Here is a 23038-nt window from a genome sequence, read left to right on the forward strand (position 1 = left end):
GTCTGTCCCGAGTTAACCTATACATGTATAGAAATTTAAATCATCTCAATCTGAATCATATTAAATATCACCCATTGCGGATAATTTTTGCTTGCAACAGTCTATCATCTTATGTAGCTTCGACTGGTTCTATAAAATGACTTTAAGCAGCTTCAACCATTTCGAGCAAACAGTCCAAATTATTAGGAGTAATGGAATTGGAATAGCTATTATTTTTTTTTTTTTGCCTATGTAAATAAATACATTAATCTAGAATCTTGTACAATTTTATGTACTAAATTTATGAACGAATTGGTAAATTCACCTACTAAATTTACATAAATCTAATTTATGAGTACCGTTTTTTCGGTACCATGAGCATAAGTGAACAATCAGACGGCTTATTTTATTTGTAAATTGTTACTTTGCAATTATTATTACGTGTTTTCTAGTTTTAGGCCTACTTAAAATAAATGATCCTGTTATGAGACGCCTTTTGGAATTTCCTGGGGGAAATTCGAATAACGTGATTTGAAGGCTTTATTTTGAGCTGAAAAGTACTGAATAAAAATTTAGCCTATATTTTAACTAATGGAATCTTAAATTTTTAAACCTTAAGAAAAAAATAATCTTATCAAATCTATTGAAATATTCATGTAATGGTGACAGACAGATTGAAATCCATTCTGTAGTTGTAGAGTTTATCGATTACAAATAAACAAACAACGTGATCCAAACTCTGTGACACAGAGTAGGTACATTAATTGTTTAAATCTCATGAATTATTAATCTGTGCATTGAATGGTCTGTGACTTTAAGGTTATGTTTATGTTTAGAAAATGTTAATTTCAAAATAGAAGCAAGTTACAATAAGTTTGATATGACTAGTTAGACGAAACAAACAGTTCAAGACAGTAACTACTTTAGGTACTGGAGATAATTTTGTGATGCCGGGACCAGATTTGCTTTCCAGCCAAGGGCTCCGTTTGGATGGACGGAGGCCCAATGAATTACGTCGTATAAGGTGTAAGCTCGGTGTGTTTACACAACCCGATGGTAGCGCATACTTGGAACAGGGGAATACGAAAGTCTTGGCTGCCGTTTATGGTCCACATCAGGTTAGTTTTTATTATTTGACTACTAGTAGGCTAAGCTGTATGGCAGTTATATTAAACCAATATCCCGACGCGAAATCGTACTGGAACGAGTCCACGGTACGGTGGCACGAACCCACGACCAAAGCCTTTCATCAGACCATACGCACACACATTTCGTCAAATCACAGAACGTACTTGCATGTTATAAGTTGCTCTGTGACTGTGTGCTGAATAATGATGAAAGAATTATTTAATCCCATGCCTCTGATTGTCATTTTTCAACTTAGAGTGGCAACCCCGCACAGCTAAATCCAGTGTTGGTCGGTCCCCAACAAGGTGGACAGACAACATTAAACAAGTCGCTGGGAGCCGCTGGAAACAAGCGGCCCAGGACCGTGGAATCCTAATGAGCAATTCTGTACAAAACTTAAAAATATTTAAATACAGAAGTCAATTATTATTAATATTATAAGCCTGATATAATAATTAACTCTGTTTTCTCACAACAATTCAGTTATTTTAGTGATTGCAAATTAGTGTGATTATGGATTTGCACTTTTCAATTTATAATTCAGAAGAAGAAGAAGAAACACTTTATTGTACTTAGAACATACAGGAAAAGAAACAGTAAAGAGTATACTAAAGTATAGAGTATAATAAATGTAGACATACAAAGGTGGCCTTAGTGATGCAAGTAATCTCTTACAGGCAACCTTTGTAGACATGACTTGCAGCAAGAGAACAACATAGTGCCAGGAGTGTTGTAATATATAAAATAATTCAGTTTGAAACAGCATACCTATTAATGCATATTTTGCCAACCTTAGTAAGAGGCTTTTAAGCTATGGCAGGAGACCACCGTACAAACAAAGATATGCAGCTTAGCTATTTACTGTTCCAGTACAATGACAGTTAGAAACCGATTAGGGGAATGGCTTATAACTGTCACAACCCTAACTGGTTATCCTGATTGCATCAGGTGAGATTGTAGCCAAGGGTTTACTTGTAGCGGAATAAATAAAAATATAATAATTTTCACACATTGTAAGACAAATTCAAAACATTATAATATCTTTTGTTTTTTATTTCAGGCATCAAAATCAAAGAGATCAGAAACGGTTGTTGTAAACTGTCAATACAGTATGGCCACATTTTCCACAGGCAAGATTTTAAAATGTCTTAAAAGTTGTGCTTCAACTTGCACTAACAAATATATATTTATTAGTAAAAGTTTTAGCTAACTTAGTCGAAAATAAAGTAGAAATAAATAATGGGTTGTCACAATAAACCAAAACCCTCATAACAGATTTCAGATATTAGTAATATTGAAATATATATTTTCGTAATATATATAATGTTAATTTAATGTAATGTTTTCTGGTGTGTAGGTGAAAGAAAAAACCGCCCTAGAGGAGATCGAAAGTCTCAAGAGATGTCTCTACACTTGCGCCAGGCATTGACGGCAGCCATCAAAACAGAACTATATCCACGCTCACAAATTGATATTTATATTGAAGTATTACAGGTGTGTAACAGTAGTTTTCTAGTGGGAGCCCAACATTACATTATAATTTTTAGTTCACGTAGATGAAAACGCAGGGAGCAAATAAGTGCTGTAATGCTTAACTGAACAAATAATTGAGACTAATCTCGGATTGACTCTGTTGGTAGGTATTCTGTACCAAGACGTAAAATATTTACACGTTATATTGTCGCGCGCGATTATAAACTTTACGTTCCGTACCCTTAGTATAAGAATTGCCCGCTCTCAATAGTGGAGTGGAATACTTTTCGAGTATTGCAATACTTGATCATCATAGTGAAAAACAATCTTATGTGTTTTGTATTATAGCTCACATTGGCCTTCAGCTCTTAAGCTAGGGCTATTGGTATATATATTTAGGGTGCCACCCACGCTCTATATATATATATATATATATATATATGCCCACCCTATATATATTGGTATATATAATATATATAGGGTAGGCATTTGTAAGATAAAAATGGGAAGTATGGGTTTTGTCACTCTAAGGACCGGAAAATAAGGTCTATTTTACTTTGACGGATTGCAAGCGAGCAAAACTTGTACTAAGGATACCGAGCAATAAGTTTCTTGTAACAATAATGATAAATATCCAAGGCGGATGGCGGTGCGTATTGCGCGAGCGTGAACGCAGCGACGCTCGCTCTGGTGGATGCGGGCGTGCCGCTCCGCGCGTATGTGTGTGCGTGCACGGCATCTATGGCGTGGCAGGACGGGGACCCCGCGCCGCTTTTGGACGTGGGCCACGTGGAAGAGGCGGCCGGTGGAGTCGTTCTCACCGTAGCCAGCCTGCCTAGCACCGGTGAGTCTGACATGCGCCTAAACTTCAAAGTTAAATCCAAATAGTTCTTTATTCAAGTAGGGCCCAAAGACACATATATTAAAACACATCGGACGGAAGGACATATTTGAATATTCTGCATATTGTCAATAACATTGACTGTGTGCACTCGGTGGTATGGCAGAGTTGAAGTATTGTTAAAAAAAATTGTCAGTAAAATTGACTGTGTACGGGCAGCCATAGCCATACACACTGCAGAAGTAAAATATTTAAAAATTAGCCTACAAAATGGTTATAGAGTATTTTTAACCAAGCTTAAAAAAATATCAATTTTGATGTAACGAAAATAAATTTTAAAGTAAAATATTATCGATCTACTCATTGGCCTGTAGTACGTCATACGAGACGATTCAAACACTGTCTAAGCAACACTTTTTACGCCGCAAATATAGCAGTTGAACCCTTCGGAGCAATCAGTAGAACCCGTGGTATGTTTTCTCATTTCTCTCTGAGGAATAAAATTTTCTATACTTGTAATAAAACTGTAACTGGACGATTTCTGTACATTAAATAATTATATGCAATTGTTTTATTTTTCAAAATTAAAGTTAAACAGTAGGTATAATGTTAAATTTTGTATGATTCTTTATGGTTTTTATCGAAAGTATCCTACTCCACTTACTGGAATATTCATCCTAATAAGAGTATTTTTTTACTCCCAGGTAGCATAGCTCTAATGGAGATGTCTCACAGACTGCACAGTGATTATTTCGAGTCGGTTTTAAGCAGAGCGATGCAAGGCTGCAGAGATATAGAGGTAAATATCACCTGATTTTCCCTACTACCCAAAAAATCTTAATTAAATGGGGTGCTAGACAAAAAACGTGTTTTATGGTATGTTTTGCTCGATCATAAGAATGCATATATTTTGTAGTGTTTTTGATACAACCGTGGGTCTTGGCTAAAACCACCCGCCAAAGACAATTTGGTATGTCGCGTAGAAATCTGTTACGGTTTTCAGGTTTAATCAAATTCAAATTCAAATTCAAATTCAAAATTCATTTATTTCAAGTAGGCCTAATATAAGCACTTTTGAAACGTCAAGTCTGTCTGTTTGTAGTGATTCTACCACCGGTTCGGAAGGCAGATTCTACCGAGAAGAAGCCGGCAAGAAACTCAGCAGTTGCTCTTTTCCAACATCAACAATTTACATTTTGTATTTTAACATTCATTTTTCTATCTTGTGAGAGCTGAAAGCGGAGCCGGATGCTTAAAAGCAACCTTGTCATTAAAAAATTCATCAATTGTATAGTAACCTCGCTCTAATAAATGTGTTTTAACAAATTCTTTAAACTTGTGCATTGGCAGGTCCAAAATCACCTTAGGAATCATATTATAAAAGCGTATACTCAATCCCACAAATGATCCCTGTACCTTACGCAGACGATATGCAGATGACACTAATTTATGACCATTTCTTGTAAGTCGACTGTTTATGTCCTTTTTGTGTATAAAGACTAATATGTTGTCTTACAAATACTATATTGTTATAAATATATTGTGAAGCTACAGTAAGTATGCCTATTTCTTTAAACTTCTCACGGATGGATTCGCGTGATTTAAGTTTATATATTGACCGTACAGCTCTTTTCTGCAATATAAATATAGTTTCGATATCAGCTGCTTTACCCCATAACAAGATTCCATAGGACATAACACTATGAAAGTACGCAAAATAAACTAGCCTAGCTATTTCAACGTCAGTAATCTGTCTAATTTTTCTGACTGCGTAGGCAGCCGAGCTTAGTTTACCCGCTAGTGAATCTATATGGGCACCCCACTGTAGCTTATTATCCAAGGTCACGCCCAGAAAAACTGTGGAAGTCTTTAGTGATTCACCATTTATCATTATATTTTTATCAATTTTCTTTACATTTGGTAAGATAAATTCGACACACTTTGTTTTTTTTGCATTTAAAAGTAAGTTGTTAACTGTAAACCAGTGCGACACATGCGACATAACACGGTTTACTTCGTCAGAGTTATCTTTACTCCTATCAGTCTTAAAAATTAGAGATGTATCGTTGTATTAAGGACGTACTGACTCCTCATTCAGCCATTATTGTATGCAGTGCATTGTGTCCAAAAACATTGAAAACGCACACGTCTCTCTTTACACTGGTGGAATGTTGCCATCTCATATTTTTTTCCCATTTCCCTATTTTATGGTGAACGCTTAAACAGGTAAAATAATTACTGTCAACTGCTAAATCGTATGAAATGACTAACAGTTTGTTCGAAAAACAATTCTAAAGTGGAGTGGTTTTATATTTGTTATATTAGTCGTGTACACGGTTTTCTGTATGTTATTAATTCTGTGAGTTAGATATAACTGCCGGTTTAGGTTAACCACCAGGTGAGATCGTAGTCAAAGCTCAAAAAAAATTGTTTTAGGTTATCCTGGACAGAGCGGTGAGGGATCATTTGGCAGGAGGCTGGACGAAACAAGATGTTGTTACAGTATGAAATACATTTTATACAAAAAAAAGAGTAGTTTTTTTATACCTTACCTAATAGAAAATAAGTAGGTTCAACATTCCGTGATATGGATTAATATTTTATAAAAACGAAAAATAACAGACTTTGTTATACAACTAAAAAGCAATTGGAAAGTAAATATGCATAGATCATATACTTCCTATACCTTTTTATATAATAGCTAGGAAAGTACCAGTAATTTTCTACGTTTTACTTGGCTTGTATGTTTTGCTCGATCATAAGAATGCAAATATATTGTAGTATTTTTGATACAACTGCCGTTTGGCCGTGGCTAATACCACTAGCCTAAGGTAATCCGGTACTATGTCGCGTGCAAATCTATTAAGGTTTAATAATATGGTTTCCAGGTTTAATCATTAAATTAAGAACGTACTGACTCCTTATTCAGCCAGTATTGTATGCAGTGCAATAGTATTTTCTAATAATAATAGTAATTTTCTACGTCTGGGCACCGACTTAAAAATGTAGAAAATATTTATTTCATGCTATTTCTTTTTTGTGAAAAATCATTTTTTCACGCTTTTTAGTGGATAGGTTTGCAATCATATCACAGTTATAAATTAATAGCCGAATATCAACTGCTCATAATTGCACCTGATGAAGATTGTACCGGACTGGAAGTTCCGTCCCAAACAAAAGAAAATTAAAGCGGTTTTTGAACGACAGAGTTCTGAGCTAACAAACATAAAAAAACAACTTAATTGAGAACCTCTTCCTTTTTTGTAAGTCAGTTAAAAGACAAACGGTTCCCCGCGACTACGTCGAACACATAATATAACTACTGCTGATAAATTATGTATACAATTAAATTTTAAGAGAAACTTTCTCGTGCGATATAGTCATGCTCTGATAAAGCTTACACTGATTCAATAGTATCCGATTGAGAGTTGTGCGGAGTATTTATGCAATAAGTTCAATGATTAAATTCTGCCGACTTACCTAGCACAGCGGTGAGCGCTTCAGTTTTAAGAGGGAGGTCGCGGGTTCGATTCCCGTCTGTGCAATTTAAGAATGTATAATTTCTGAATTTCTCTAGTTTGGTGGGAGGCTTCGGTCGTGGCTAGTCACCATCTTACGGGCAAAGACAAGTCGCTAAGCAAATTAGCGTTCCGGGTCGATGTCGACCAAACCATTAGGGGCATGGGTTTGATGCCACTGCCATACCCTTAGTAGGTTAGCCCGTTACATCTTGAACTGCATCATCAAGAGTCAGTTATGTCAGTGGTGACAGTGACATGATCAGCTGTGATGAGCCACTGGTGATTTTTCAAACATAAACTGTTAACCGCTTTACTTAATTGAAATAATTCTCAGAGATTTAATATCTCCAAATAAATATTCCCATGCTGGGAACTACGGTGGGATAAGAAGTTGCCTTGCTTTTAGATTACCTGTTAGCAGAGAATTACATCTGCGGCTGGCACAGCACTGACACCTCTGACTGCCTGGAACTTGATGCTGGCCTACCACAAAAGGAGAGTGCGGTACCGATACACAGTCGAGCTTAGACTGGCCTAGACCTACGCCTTGTTTTTTTCATATTATTAGTTTCAAATACTTGATCTTTAAAATTTTGCCCGTATTCTTTATTTTACCATTAAGATAAAAGAATAACGTGACAGTTTGTGACAGAGCTTGTTCAGGAAGTACTGCCATACTTATTTCTGCCGCCAAGTAGCATTACTGCGTTCCAGTCTAAAGGGCGTAGGGCCGGTAATTACAGGTACCTACATGAGACAACACACACGCCCCAGGGTGATGGACGGTCGATACACTGCGGCACTTTGTCGAACGTATTAATTTGCATGCCCTGCGAAGTGTTGCCCTGTGTACTCTACATCTTCTTAGTCCGTCTTAGTTATTACTATAAAAAAGTCGCTTGATTGCTTGAGGAACATAATTTCGTTTTGTCTTTTATTTAGCACTGGTCTGGCTGTCCGCTGTCCCTATACAAAAGACAGCTTAAAATGTGTCCCCATTTAAAGTGCCACGTGTGACATTCGCGTGTCTGTTGTTCAATTATATAGTGGTTTTTAATGCCTATAACTAATTCTTGTTCCTTGGAGAAACGCATTACTGTATCACACCAGAATGTCGGCGATTAGAGATGTAGAGAGTACATGTTTAGTTGAGTAAACGAGTTTGATAAGTTTGACTGGGTTTAAGAATTGCCAAATCGAGTTACACAAGTTCAGGTTTTCACATCTAAGAGAAGCGAAAATTGGTTTATACAAAAGGGCGACCCAGGTTGCGAGCGAGTCACTCTGTTCCCGCTTTAAGTGTCTTTATTGCAAGTTAAGTAGGCCTCGTATACAGGAAACAAGTGTCTTTTATGCGAGTTTAGTACCTACGTCTCGTATACAGGAAGCAAATGTCGTTTATGAAAGTTAAGTACGCCTCGTATAAAGGAAACAAGTGTCTTTTATGCAAGTTAAGTACGCCTCGTATACAGGAAACAAGTGTCTTTTATGCGAGTTTAGTACGTCTCGTATACAGGAAGCAAATGTCGTTCCTGCAAGTTAACTACGCCTCGTATACAGGAAGCAAGTGTCTTTTATGCGAGTTAAGTACGCCTCGTATACAGAAAACAAGTGTCTTTTATGCGAGTTTAGTATGTCTCGTATACAGGAAGCAAATGTCGTTTCTGCAAGTTAAGTACGCCTCGTATACAGGAAACAAGTATCTTTTATGCGAGTTAAGTACGCCTCGTATACAGGAAACAAGTGTCTTTTATGCGAGTTTAGTACGTCTCGTATACAGGAAGCAAATGTCGTTTCTGCCAGTTAAGTACGCCTCGTATACAGGAAACAAGTGTCTTTTATGCGAGTTAAGTACGCCTCGTATACAGAAAACAAGTGTATTTTATGCGAGTTTAGTACGTCTCGTATACAGGAAGCAAATGTCGTTTCAGCAAGTTAAGTACGCCTCGTATACAGGAAACAAGTGTCTTTTATGCGAGTTTAGTACGTCTCGTATACAGGAAGCAAATGTTGTTTATGCAAGTTAAGTACGCCTCGTATACAGGAAACAAGTGCCTTTTATGCGAGTTTAGTACGTCTCGTATACAGGAAGCAAATGTCGTTTATGCAAGTTAAGTACGCCTCGTATACAGGAAACAAGTGTCTTTTATGCGAGTTTAGTACGTCTCGTATTCAGGAAGCAAATGTCGTTCCTGCAAGTTAAGTACGCCTCGTATACAGGAAGCAAGTGTCTTTTATGCGAGTTAAGTACGCCTCGTATACAGGAAACAAGTGTCTTTTATGCGAGTTTAGTACGTCTCGTATACAGGAAGCAAATGTCTTTTCTGCAAGTTAAGTACGCCTCGTATACAGGAAACAAGTGTCTTTTATGCGAGTTTAGTACGTCTCGTATACAGGAAGCAAATGTCGTTTATGCAAGTTAAGTACGCCTCGTATACAGGAAGCAAGTGTCTTTTATGCGAGTTAAGTACGTCTCGTATACAGGAAGCAAATGTCGTTTCTGCAAGTTAAGTACGCCTCGTATACAGGAAACAAGTGTCATTTATGCGAGTCAAGTACGCCTCGTATACAGGAAACAAGTGTCTTTTATGCGAGTTTAGTACGTCTCGTATACAGGAAGCAAATGTCGTTTCAGCAAGTTAAGTACGCCTCGTATACAGGAAACAAGTGTCTTTTATGCGAGTTTAGTACGTCTCGTATACAGGAAGCAAGTGTCTTTTATGCGAGTTTAGTACGTCTCGTATACAGGAAGCAAATGTAGTTTATGCAAGTTAAGTACGCCTCGTATGCAGGATGCAAGTGTCGTTTATGCTAGTTTAGTACGCCTCGTATACAGGAAGCAAGTGTCTTTTACGCAAGTTCTGTACATATCGTATATAGGAAGCAAGTGTAGTTTATGCAAGTTTAGTCTTCCTCGTATACAGAAAGCAAGTGTCGTTTATGCAAGTTTAGTACGCCTTGTATACAGGAAGCGATTGTCGTTTATACAATTTTAGTACGTCTCGTATATAGGAAGCAAATGTCGTTTATGCAAGTTTAGTACGTCTCGTATACAGGAAACAAATGTCGTTTATGCGAGTTTAGTACGTCTTGTATACAGGTCGCTCTATACAGGTCAACTGTACTCCATTTTTCAACAGTTTAAAATTGGAAAAGTCTTTTTATGACATGTCTTTAATATATAACACAAAAGTCTATGCTTGTTCACATTATGAGACAGCTAAGAAAAAAATGGTCTTTGTCGCCTATATTCAGCCAGTAGTGGAAGGCTACGAGATGAGACGAAGACGATCAAAGGATTTCGAAAACATTAAAAAAGCAAAGTGTTTATTTTACAAAAATATTTTATTGCATTTTAGCAAATACATTAATTAATTACACCTTGTAATAATATAACCTAATTGTTTATGAATTCTTTTACTATTTTACTATTATTATTAACTAAACGAGGGTAGGTTGGGAGGGTCCATCGCCATATCTATCAGATCGTCAATGTTGTCAGTGTTCCAAAACGATAGCTCCAACTGAAAATAAAAGAAAGAAAATAAAAAATTTAAAGAGTAACCAGGGTATTCAAGACACGCGGTAGTGAGTCACGCCAAGTTTAGATTTTTGAAATTCTTACGAATACTATAGTGAGTTTGTTTGTTTGTCCTTCCTTTCCTAACCAATCAACTGGATTTTCGGCATATGAATAATATACAAAAATACTTAGAACATACAGATAAACACCCAGACACTGAACAACATTAATGTTAACCACTTCATATAATATAAACCTAACTTTTCTATGGTTCCTGCCACAAGTTGTGGTATTTTGTGTTTGCATTATCATATTTTTACTTTTTCGTATGGATTTAAGATTATTTCAAAAAAAACGAATTTATATTTTTTTCATCTATCGTATAGTTTACGAGTCCCTAAACTTTACAATCCGCCGAATCGGTGTCGTTACTTAAGACATTATATAAGAGTTCGTGAAACCTTTTTTTTCCTATTGTAATCACCTGAATAACTAAGCATCCGAATAAGGCGATTTCTAGGTTTATTGAAAACCGGCAATAGTGTGTAATCTCTTACGGGGTCATGGTTGGCACACGGGCGACAGTGCAGTGCGGCATTGCGACATTCGCAGCGCTGCGACTGGCACGTGGTGGAGGAGCCGGCGATGCGACCGCCCGCGACTGTCGCGAAGCGTCGCGCCGCGCCGCGATCGCCTTCCAGCTTCGACCCGGCCCAAATTGTTCCTGTAGAATCATTTGTTGAATAAACAAATATACTGACAGTAAACACATCGCCATCTAGCCCTAAAGTAAGCGTAGCTTGTGTTATGAGTACTAATAAGACTGATGAATATTTTTATGAATAATATACACATAATACTAAATTATTATATCGTACATAAATACTAACTTATTATAAGTATTCAGATATACACCCTTACACTTAAAAGCATTCATGTTTATCACACAAACATTTTCCAGTTGTGGGAATTGAAACCAAAGCCTTTTATTCAGAAAGCAGGGAAAGGGTGCCCACTGCGACAGTCGTTCGCCAAATGCGAAAGTTTGTTTATCAAATTTTTGGATTCTTTTCTGTACCTTTTTTCTAGAGACATTTGCATATTATAATACTGTGTGAAAATCAGGCACTACTAGAGAGAGAAAGTGAGAGTTTGTTTACACAACGTTTATTGTGTCAAGCACATCTTTCCAAACCATAGTTCATAGAAAATATTGGCATTTAGGCAAAAACCTCTTTGTGTCTAGTTTGAAAAAAAATACTTTTCCTTAGAACAAAAAAAGGCTAGGAGAAGCTAGAGTAAGACAGCAAGTAAAATTACAAGCATATTATAAGTTTTTGTAACAATCACATACCATTGGTCTCCAGAGAAAGAGAAGTGCACAGTCCGAGTTTGTCTTTAGGTAGCCTGACTTGCTTCCGTAACCCGGCGTCGCCTATTAGCCTCTCGTAGTCCTTGTTTGTGTATGCTAGGTAATTGTCTACGCCTAAAAGTAAAAAAAAGAACATTTATATGCTTCATCATTATCGACCCATTTACCGAGATGGGAGAACAACAGAATACAATACAGAGGACACGCAGTCACTGCTCATAATAAAAAACGAAAAGTTTTAAGTTATGAAACTATAAAATAAACAATCACAAACAGTGAAATTTTTCACGAAGTTCGATGTATGATAGTTAACAATACATACTAACGAAATACTTTTTTTTTTGGTAAAGTCATCCGACGTCAGACCTGTAATAGGTTCAAGCTTTTATGTCCACCCACACAGTGTAAAATCAAAATTTGTTTTTACTTAAAACTATTTAGCTACGCATAAGTATTATGTGAGATCGTCGATAGTACAAGTTATAAGTATAGTATAATCTATTTCAGTATAATTTTATTGTTGTATTTTTTTTAAGTATATGTTTACAAAGATGTGTTAGCCTGAACAACAAAAGAATATTAGTTTACGTTACCAATAAGAACTTATTATATCTATTGTTCAACATTTGTTACATTTTATTGACAAAATAAAGAAATTTTCAAGCAAAAAGGTTTAAGCAAAATAGAAATACTTACCAAAGAGGTACTTGGCCACCCTTTTCTTGGAAAGCGAGAAATCACCATCCATTAGTATATGCAGTGTAATCGAATTCTCCATTAGGTTGTGGTATATGGTTGAGTAATCTAACTGTAATAATAAAAACAGCCACGGTTTATTTACGAATGGAAATAAATAGTTTGCAATAGTTTATTGTTAATATACAATAATAACTTATAGTATAATAGGAGTTTTTTCAGTTTCCTGAAATTAAAAAAAAAAACCTGAAATTTAGTAGTGCTATCCATATCTACAGGGAAGAGAAGAAAAGAAAAGCACCATTAAATTCAATCTGCCCTCTGAAGGTTTCTGATTAGAGTTAGCTTAAATTCGTTAAGCATTAACGAATCAAAGCTAACTCTAATCAGAAAGTTTCTAATGAGTATTTGAGTCTTGATAAATTTCGAATGTATAACATATGGAGTTTAGAAATCAGTAATTAAGTTCTAATACATACGGAACTGAAACTTGCATCGCATTTGGTGCAGGGCAGAAGTACTATAGCTCGCGGCGCGCCCGCACGCAGTGGTAACGAAGACACAAAACTAAGTGCTCTTAACGCGTCCCCGCCCACTGTCTTGTTATTTTTCACCAGGGAGTTTTTGTCTGTTCAGAGAAATTACATATTTTCTTTCAGTAATAAAATAAAATCAAAAATCTACAACAGAATATCCTACCCGATGGCCGGCCAAAAGTCAATAAAGGATTTAGTGCGGATTGTGCTGACGTCTATCAGACCCTCTTCTGATCCTTTATTCTGCCCAAGTATTTAGTTTTGAAGATATATTCTGCTCAGCAAAATGTGTAAATTGCGTTCAAAAATGACTGAAGCAAATGGGCACTGTGAGAGTGCTATTTCAGTGGCTGATATACAGCATGTGGTATAGTGAAATTCGTCATTCGTTTTAGATGCCCTCTAGGGATGTGTAAACCATACAATATAAACAATTGAGAAATGTGCTGAACTGATGAAAAAAACGGACTGCCGCAGCCGATAAGCTATGATTATAGGGCCAAAATTTTTGACATTTGTATGGATGGACATATCAATCCACAAGTCAAAAAAAATAGGTGCGAATGAGTAACAATATAGGTGATATTTTTACGCATTTACACTATATGCATTTTCTTTTACACAATTTATTAGCTTAGTTTTAAAAGCAACGGTGAACAAATGAAGTTTCATTTTCCATCCTCTTTGTTTCTTAGTTCGTTCGTGGATGTGCACGTTACTTCGATTTTCTTGTCAATGCAAAAAAGTTGTATAAGATCTGTACAAAGTATGAAAAACATACCAATTTGGAATGCCTCGAAGTGTCTGGGAATGTCGACTGCGTCGGTGAACAATTTGTTGTTTACGTAAAGCGCACGTGCCCGCCGATACACACCACTACCGCCGTATACGACTACAGCGTATCTGCGATACATCATATATTGTCTTTCAGGCGAATTATCGTAACGATAGATAAAAAGACAGATGAAGTCTTTATTGCACAAGTTACAGAGAAAAGATGTAAGTGAAGAAAGAAATGAGAAGTAACAAAAAAAAATGCGCAAAGGCGGTCTTACGCATTAAGCGATCTCCTCCACACAACCCTTCATTGAAGTTAAGTTATGTATTTGTAGACAAAGGGTGCCACAGAAATATCCTATCCTATCCTTACTATTTATTAATGCAAAATTGCGTGGGTTTGTTTGTCCATACTAACTAATCAATCGACTTAATTTTCGCACGGAGTTAATGGAAAAGACAGAGTAACATAGACCACTTTTATCCCAGGAAATAAAACGGTTCTCATAGGATTTGTAAAAAACTTAACAACGGACAAAGAACGCTCTAGTTATATATAATAGTGAAAAAAAAAAAACATAATTCCATTGTTAAAACAAAGATGCCATACCTGTTATCAGAAAATCCGTTCCCTTGCAGCTTGCTGTCCAAAGTGTCGACAAACAGGTCGATATTCTTCGCCTTGCGTATATTCTTATTGCAGTACTGCGCTTCTACTACAAACACTACGTCCATGGATTCAGGGAGGTTTTCGAGCTGTAGGAAAGCGCCTTCTTCCACTAAATCGCCACCTGGCGTAATACATCTGAGAAGAATGTTGAATTATACGACAGACTGAAGTTATAGCGAAAGAACTTTATGAAGTTAACAGCTATTTACAAAATTATTGATTCTCCTCTCAAATTTAAACAAAATGTTTGCCTGCTTTGTAATGAACAGATTATTATATAAACACGACGTTTGACGACCTGGTTTTTCAAATAGTCCCGGGAGGTCCCGGGTTCGGTTCCAGGCGAGACATTTGGAAATTTGTATTTTCTTACTTTTCTTTGGTCTGGTCTGGTGGGAGGCTTTGGCCGTGGCTAGTTACCACCCTACCAAAATCGACTAAGCGATTTAGCGTTCCTTTACGATACCGCGTAGCGACCATACCCCTAACAGGTTAGCCCGTAGTCATCTTAGACTGCATCATATCTTGCCGGTTAGTTCGCAGTCAAGGGCAAACATGTAGTGGAAAAAAAATCCAACCTTGCAAAAGCATGAGAAGAATCATAATTTTGACTAAAGAAATGGAACAGATAGAGGGTTCGTTACTGTATAAGACTTACTGCACACAGTGGTCTGGTATGTGAGTGGGAACGTGTTGCTGTGAACACAGTTCGAGGTATGCATTGGCTAACGTGCACGCTTCTACGCCCTTCTCGCATTCCTCGTAGAAAGGCATGGCGTCAATCTAAAAACAAAACATCTTAATATACTCAGCGTTTCTTATTTATTTATACTCTTTACTTGCACCACTCAACAAGTTAAGGAAACAAAAGAAAGATAGAAACACAAAAAAAAACGAAGCAGAATACAAATGGCAGCCTTATCACTTAGAAGCGATCTTTGTCAGGAAACCTTAATATTAGGTAAACAAAGCAAAAGAGACTGCTGGCGGTGCATAATAAATAAATACATAATATAATAAATATTAAACAATAAAGTAATATATACTTTTATTATTTCTTCATAATGTATTGGAGATAGAAAAATTCAAGATCATTATAAATTGGCAAAAAAAATATAGTGTTACCAACAGTTACCACAATAATTTGTCGACGAAAATTTGTTCACTTACTCCAAAATTTTGTCCGAAATGAATACTGGGATGTTGTCCTATCGTATCCAGTACCGCGAACAGTGGGATGATTAAAGTTATTAAAAATGGTCCCAAAGTCCCCGTTTTGTATCCTCGATAACTAAATACTCTGTGACGGGGACGCTGTTAATGGGGGGCGATAGGACGACATAGAATAAGGTGGCTTAGAAACTGGATAAGACTTACCAAAGAGAAACAAGGATGCAGCGGCGATACTTTGTTTCTAAAGAATTTAGCACAGGACGTATTGTTGGTTCGAGGTGGTGGTGTTTTGACTTCGACGCTGCGTATCGACCACGCGTGGGCAAGATTTTTTGCGTCCGTGTCTATTGTGCCGTTTGGTAATTGTTGCTCGTCGAACTGCTCGTTGTTATACGTTCCGAGGAGCCCTCCAAGGCTTGCGTAGTACCATCCTAAACATTTGGTCTATATAAAATAGTATACATAGTGGGTAGATAGGTTTACAATTACAGATTCAGTTCATTCGATCAAATAATGCGCTTCAAAAGTAGCCACTGACGAGACGAGAGTCGGCTACTTCAAAGACTCTGCACGTACTGATAACAAATAGCGTGTGGTTGCACTGCATACAATTTGAGCAGAATTTTTCAAAGTACGAATTTATCATATCAAGCGATGCATGTCGAATGATGGACATAGTTCAGTTTGATGTGGGGTTGTGTATGGGGTTCCAAGTTCTACGGTCCTGTGATATTTGCATACGGCATTGGCAGTTGTACGGCTTCCTGTGGTTCGTTTGATGTCTTTTGTGCACCAAGTCGGGTGTCTACTAAAGCTTCACCTACCATTGTCTTTAATCAAATAATAGATAGGTTGGTAGGTTTGGCACGGTCTACAATTTGCAGCATGAAAATGCATGCCATTTATCCGCACTTTGTTGGCAAATTAGAATTTTGATTTCTTTAAAAAGTTAACGACTACAATGTCCCCGTTACCTGTGACCTCCAGTTTGCAAGTGCGGAACAAAAGGTTGCAGTCAATTTGCAGGCCATTCTGTGACTGTACAGAAAGCGTGTCGGTCTGTCTTTCCACTATCAATTCGTCAACCACTGCTGGTAGATTCAGAGGCGTTTCTCTTCCCAGTGATACTTGCTGAAATATAAAGTCTTATTAACTTCGATATTCCCAAGGTCATGCCGGTAAATTACCTACATTTAAGGATTGAATTAATGTGTTTGGGTTTCGATAAGAGGTTATATTTTGAATTTCATATATCACAAATACTCAGCTTAACTACAACATATTACAAATACAACTTTCTAAAATAGCCTGTTTATTTGTTGGTCGGGGCAGTAGAACAGTTCACTTAATTTTTTTTTGTTAAAATCGATTAACTGGAAAACCTAAACTAAAATATTTAAAACTACAGATGACTGACTACAGTGCATTTGAATTCGTTACGGGAACTTTTTTTATAACTAAATACAATATAACTTATTCCTACCTCTTTATACAAATCGATAAATATGAGATTCTTCTTCGTCAGCACAACCAAGTCATATTTTCCCTGATCGTTGCTCTCCATGAGGACGGTAAAGTTGTTCTGTCTATAGTCTTTAGTTAGCAGGAATGTGCCCGGTTCCGATATCGTGAAGACTTGCTTGTCGAATGTCACGAGGGTGCCTTGTCCAGTCATGATGCCAAGACCTAATGATAAAGTTGATAATATTGAAATTATATATTTTCTTCTTACTATCAAATTCAATATTTGGTTATTATACAACATGTGTATTTTAACAGATTGGGGAAATTAATTTCCTCAGTATTAGGATGATAAGAAACATATGGCAATTTGTGTTTACACTTCAGTCCTTAGAATGGGTTTATTTCAAATCCCAATAAAGACTTTTAGTCATTCAGTTTCAGAATTCTGCAGAATGTGGTCGTAGTTTATTTTTCATAAAGTAAATAAACACATTTATGTGCTTTCGTAAACGTATAATTTTATATGGATACCAAAATGTTTGACTAATCTATTAAGTAAACTGCCACTTTTGTTAACTTTAAAACCTACTGACGATCTAAAGATAGTATTTTAATGTTGCATTGGAATTTGGAGGTATGCTACCTTAGCATTATGTTTATTTGAATTGGAATACTAAGGTACTCCATATAATCTTACCAGCAAACGGAGGCACAACATTATTAAAGTCCAAATAAGGTCGCATGTCATAGTAATAAGCCCAGATACTTCTATTGCTTATTAACCATTCGTCCATAAAGTCCCGGACTGTTCTGTATTCGGATATTTCACTGAAGTCAGGTGTCTGATTGAAGGCGTGCCAGGACATTGGTAACTTTTGTTCGAGCAGGATTTCACCCTTGTAAGGATCGAAAATGAAGTTCGTTTTTGGGGTTCGATGTCTGTAAAAAGATGTACTCGTATTATGAAATTACTGAAGGAATGGTACATACCTTTATGTAGTCATGTAAAACTTAAGCAATTATCTGCTAAATTAACACTTAAAACTTTAACTATAAGGGATTGATCTAAGGACACAAATTGTCGATTTTATTCCATTATTATGTTGGAGTTGAACACTCCTAAAATATCACAGTATCTATATATTTTACGAGTATTTCCTATCCATTTCAAATTTGCCAGCTATGGAATGTGACTCACAGTTCCTCATATTGCAGCGCGGTCTTAGCCATACTGGTGACTTTGGCGTACACAATCTCCCAAGCATTGTTAAATGCTTCTCCGATCAGGAAATAATCGTACCACCATTTTAAACGTACGTATGCTTCCTTGTACTGCAGACGAAAAAAATAAATTGACGTTCGATAAAATAGTGTTGTTTCAATATTAGTCATGTAAACGGTTTCTGTATATTCTTAATTCTGTAGGTTAGTACATAATATTTCATATTCACCTTTTCTCTAACGTAAACAACTTGCGGTGTCTTAAGGAAGTTTTCCCATGCGTTTCGGAATTCGTTGTACAGCTGTTTGAATTCCTCCGTGAACGGAATGTACTTTTCAACTTTGTTCCAAATTACGTACCACAATTTCTTAGTGTATTTCTTTATGTTTGTAATGATGTCGTTGTTTACAAGGTCTTTGTATATGCTGTGTATATAATTATTGATTAATATTTTCAAAATGGAACAATTTTATAATTTAGCTAAATATACTTAGAAAAAGGTTACTTACCGGTCCATTTCATGTCCAAACGTAGACACGTAATTGAAGTAAGGAGTATCAGTTAATTCGTGTGTTCTTTCATGGAAGAAATCCATAATACCCCTCCAAATAGTCACCACAAACGCTTCCGTATAATGTAACATCTTGAAGAATAACGGTTCTATAGATTTAAGCAAATCATGCCAATATTTCGAAAATTTCGAAGATGCATTAACCCAGGTTTCCTCCCAGTATTCCAAAAATTTCATGTGTAAATCTCGCACAAAGTTGTCATACTGTAGTATCATAGATTCTAATTTATCTGACACCATTTCCATTAAATCAGCTTCCAAGACTTTGTTCATGGATTCCAGGAAATTAGAGTATGCGTTTTTAATGGAATCTACTACGAACGTTAAGCTCTGTTTTATAGATTGACTCGTATTTCCCATCATTCCCCACATGTCGTTAACAAATCCGGGCAAGCCTTCCAAATGGTTTCTAATTGCCATTTCGTCGAGTACATAATATGTAAACTCGACGATATTTTTAACATAGAAGTCGTTGTGATCATAAGATTCGTTCAAAAATAATTCGAAGTCATCCAAATCGTCTTTTATAACGTGTAAGTCATTAAGATCGTCTAAGAATTCTCTGACCCTAGGTTTGGCGTCGCTCCAAATGTTTCTTAACGCTAGATGAGCTTCCATTGGTGCTTCTTTGACAATCAAGAGGGTTTCGTTTACTTGGTTGTATAAAATCTTTAAAGTATAAACAACTGATGATTTGATCTCGCTAAATATTTCTGGACGCCACATAAAAGCGCTGGTAAGTAATCGAGAATGGTTCAAACGGATGTAGGAGGCTAAATCAACTGTGGTAACGTCATCATAGTGCCTCCACGCGTCTAGACGTGCGGATCGAGTGTCTATGATTTTGCCAATCATGTGGTAAGAGATATCTGAAAAAAAATTACAAAATTTTATGTTTGTAATTATTTGTCGCCTTTAGCGGCACACTTATCAGCCTTATGTGAAGAACGCGACGCTCTTTCATTACTAAGAATTTTAACGACTTCGTCAGCCATAACAAAAAAGTGCAGCGTGTTTAATGAATATAGCGTGTTAAGCGAATTGCATTGTGCAAACTTACCGTCTGTACTGTTATAATGTGCCCTAATAGCTTTATCGAGCATAGACAGTTCAGCAAACATGGTGTCGTTGGCATTAGGCCTTAGCACGATACCCTTGAGTTGGTATCGCGGGTATACCAAATTCCAGGTGCCATTCACTTTGTAGAAATAAGTTTCGTTTACGCGCTGGAAAATATAATTGTTAGTTAATTATTTTAAACCAAAGCTTCGAGTGTTTAAGCGAGAGTACGAGGAGAATTATTAATAGTTCACGCAATTAGAATTGAAAAAGTTATGATTTTGGAAAATTAAGGAAACACATAAGAAACACACAAGTTTGCATAAGTCAACACATTAATATGAGATGTCAATATATACAGGAATTAAAGATTTCAAAGATTTACTTTCAAATCGACAGAGTAATGCTAACTCGACACATATTAAATTTAAGTGTTTAAAATAACACTTACCTCCCAATTTATCAGATCTTTATTCAAGTCGACCAAAAATTTAGTACTCCTCAACTTTTCATAGAAAAGTGACTTCTGGAATCTATAGTAATTGCTCAAATAATACCACCGACTGTGGATGTGTATGTCTGATTTCATATCCAAGTCTAGATTTGTCGAAGGGTGAACACATTTGAGTGCGAATTTGTAATCTCTGACTGGCCCGTTAGAGTTGTCGGTTAAAACGGACTTCAGTTTGAGGTATTCGTGTTCGTAGTCCGAGTATTGGAGTTCCATTGATAAGTTTAACATGACTGATGGTGTTGTTAAATATTTTCCTTGTAAAGTTACATCCTGGAATAAAATAAGTTTTTAATCAATATCTAAAAAATAGTTAATAAATAAATATACTACGACAATACACACATCGCCACCTAGCCCCAAAGTAAGCGTAGCTTGTGTTATGGGTACTAAGATGACTGATGAATATTTTTATGAATTATATATACATAAATACTTAGAAAATACATATAAACACCCAGACACTGAAAAACACTTAATGCTCATCACACAAACATTTTCCAGTTGCGGGAATCGAACCCACGGCCTTGGACTCAGAAAGCAGGGTCGCTGCCCACTGCGCCAGTCGGCCGTCATATAGTCCAGTTATATAGTCTTTATTTATTTAATGGAAAGTAAAGAATAAGAATGCTATCTGGGACATAAGCGACGTTAAACTAGAAACCATATGGTAGTCTCTTGAACCAATATCCCTCGGGTTCTATTCAGAATCGAGCTCAATCGCTTCGCAGCACTATCTTGAAGGAAGGGTGCGGAGCGATGCGGTAACAAACTGTGAACGAAAGGTTCCTACCATAAACGGCCTAAGCCAAATTAGCTAAGGTAATCAATCTATGAGAGGTTTGCTCTGAGGCACAGGTTGGGGTTCTGATGACATTCCAATGTATGCAGTAACCAATTTCTTCTGTAACATTCGTGATTCCTACTCTTTAACAGAGATAAGTAGTAAATAAGGTTCATGTAAACCATATTTTTCTTACCTTCCTGAACGAAGGATGTGACAGTGCAAGATAAACGTCATGTAAATTCCCCTCAGCGTACGGGGGATTTTCCCATTTACCCCTCAATTCAGCGGTTTTGTTCTCGTCTCGAACGTTCCATAGTAAATGTGCGGTGCCATCCAACAGCGTATCTTGTAGCCGATATAGTGCTGTAACTCGGAATATGCGGCGTGGGTAACGAACGTCCATTGTAATTTGTTGGGACTCAGTGTCAGCCTGTAAGTTATTACTAGTTAGAAAAACAACCGGACAAAATCTCTTGAGTACAATATATACTCGTATACAATTTTGAGTTGATCCAATTATATATATCTAAATTAAATTGAACGCAGTGCTATCCTTTTCACGATAATTCCCATTAAAAAGCAATGGCACTTCTTTTTGATTCGTACATTTGGTTTTGTTTGAGAGATGTAAAAAACACAATCTCTGGCATGACATACACACACACGATGGTACGCCAGAGCGTTTATAAGTATTAGATACAAAAAATAAGTAATCTTCGACCTGAGAACATGCATGAGGTAGAAAAAAGTGGCTTAAACAATTTTCTTGACCCACCTAAGGTACACGACCTTCTCATAATGAATCTCATACCATTTTTTTAAAAATCGTATTGACAAAAGCCTCATCCTTAGTATATTTCTGTTCAACTGCTCTCTATTTCTCTTTCGAAGAGACGGATTTAGAGTTAAGACCACATGACTACACACCACATGTTAGTAATACCAACCGAAAATCAAGGCTTAACACGACCCACGAGTGGAACGATACTAATTCTTCTGACAGGTACTGAGAATTTCTTATCGGATACATAACTTCGACGAAATTATATATATATATATATATATATATATATATTTATGTTGTAGTACATATAATATAAATATAATACGACAACACACACATCGCCATCTAGCCCAAAAATAAGCGTAACATGTGTTATGGGTACTAGGATGACTGATGAATTTTCTTTTTATGATACACATCATTACTTAATATACAGTTGAAATCAAGACCTGTGATGTTGAACATGTTAACTACTAGAGTAACTGGTTAAATTAAATAATTACTTACTACAGTCAAATTGGTGACGTGAATATCATAACCGAGCCACACATCTTCTGCCCAAGTGATTTTGCTGCCCTGCTTCAATTGCTTATCTATAACTTCGTAAATGTTGTCGAAGTTCCAGGTTCGACTACCGTGGATTGCGGTGAATTTCATCTTTTTGCCGATGTCGTAGGAATGAACGTCTAGTATTCCGGTCACATTGAGTATTGATGTGTTGTGTAGGTGGAATAACGTTGCTTGTTTAACATCCTGCAGATTACAAAAACTGTTATCATGTTGTTAGATAGATAGTTTAGTTTTGAAGTTTATTACGTAGTGCTTGCTTCTTTTTACTAGAACCTTATTCACCTCGGACCAAACGATTATCAAATATATTGCATCGCCTATTGTATATTATTAAATATTCAATAAGCGATGCAACAAGTTATATCGTGGTGATTTCCTGTG

The 23038-nt window shown here is 36.5% G+C and overlaps 2 protein-coding genes across 3 annotated transcripts in view; one reads left to right on the forward strand and one right to left on the reverse strand.

Moving 5' to 3' along the window:
- The first annotated feature begins 787 nt into the window (after window positions 1–787).
- On the forward strand, window positions 788–5944 carry LOC120623750 (exosome complex component RRP41). Its single transcript, XM_039889961.1, has 6 exons — window positions 788–1097; window positions 2168–2237; window positions 2465–2601; window positions 3220–3424; window positions 4126–4220; window positions 5858–5944. Exons 1-6 carry the CDS (start codon window positions 927–929, stop codon window positions 5927–5929), a joined length of 750 nt encoding a protein of 249 aa, XP_039745895.1. The 5' UTR covers window positions 788–926; the 3' UTR covers window positions 5930–5944.
- A 4330-nt stretch (window positions 5945–10274) lies between these two features.
- LOC120623836 overlaps window positions 10275–23038 on the reverse strand; it is a 58062-nt gene continuing 45298 nt past the window's right edge. Inside the window, exons 51-69 of one of the 2 annotated variants that reach the window (XM_039890111.1) lie at window positions 22595–22840; window positions 21497–21733; window positions 20457–20789; window positions 20007–20172; window positions 18885–19815; window positions 18605–18800; window positions 18352–18485; window positions 17851–18092; window positions 17173–17375; window positions 16664–16820; window positions 15894–16120; window positions 15175–15299; window positions 14457–14651; window positions 13851–13972; window positions 13028–13161; window positions 12534–12645; window positions 11820–11951; window positions 11023–11189; window positions 10275–10466 (exon numbers count right to left, since the gene is read on the reverse strand). In XM_039890111.1, coding sequence (XP_039746045.1) covers window positions 10380–10466; window positions 11023–11189; window positions 11820–11951; window positions 12534–12645; window positions 13028–13161; window positions 13851–13972; window positions 14457–14651; window positions 15175–15299; window positions 15894–16120; window positions 16664–16820; window positions 17173–17375; window positions 17851–18092; window positions 18352–18485; window positions 18605–18800; window positions 18885–19815; window positions 20007–20172; window positions 20457–20789; window positions 21497–21733; window positions 22595–22840 — 4146 coding nt within the window. In that variant the 3' untranslated portion in view covers window positions 10275–10379. Of the gene's footprint in view, window positions 10467–11022; window positions 11190–11819; window positions 11952–12533; window positions 12646–13012; window positions 13162–13850; window positions 13973–14456; window positions 14652–15174; window positions 15300–15893; window positions 16121–16663; window positions 16821–17172; window positions 17376–17850; window positions 18093–18351; window positions 18486–18604; window positions 18801–18884; window positions 19816–20006; window positions 20173–20456; window positions 20790–21496; window positions 21734–22594; window positions 22841–23038 lie in introns of both variants that reach the window. The other variant, XM_039890104.1, reaches the window with a different exon arrangement.

The sequence above is a fragment of the Pararge aegeria genome, chromosome 1 (genome assembly GCF_905163445.1).
Source record: "Pararge aegeria chromosome 1, ilParAegt1.1, whole genome shotgun sequence".
NCBI lineage: Eukaryota > Metazoa > Arthropoda > Insecta > Lepidoptera > Nymphalidae > Pararge > Pararge aegeria.

Coding starts and splice junctions, on each gene's coding strand:
- LOC120623750 (XM_039889961.1), top strand. CDS start 927: ATGCCGGGACCAGATTTGCTTTCCAGCCAAGGGCTCCGTTTGGATGGA. Junction 2,238..2,464: donor TATGGCCACATTTTCCACAG/GCAAGATTTTAA, acceptor TCTGGTGTGTAG/GTGAAAGAAAAAACCGCCCT. Junction 3,425..4,125: donor AGCCAGCCTGCCTAGCACCG/GTGAGTCTGACA, acceptor TTTTACTCCCAG/GTAGCATAGCTCTAATGGAG.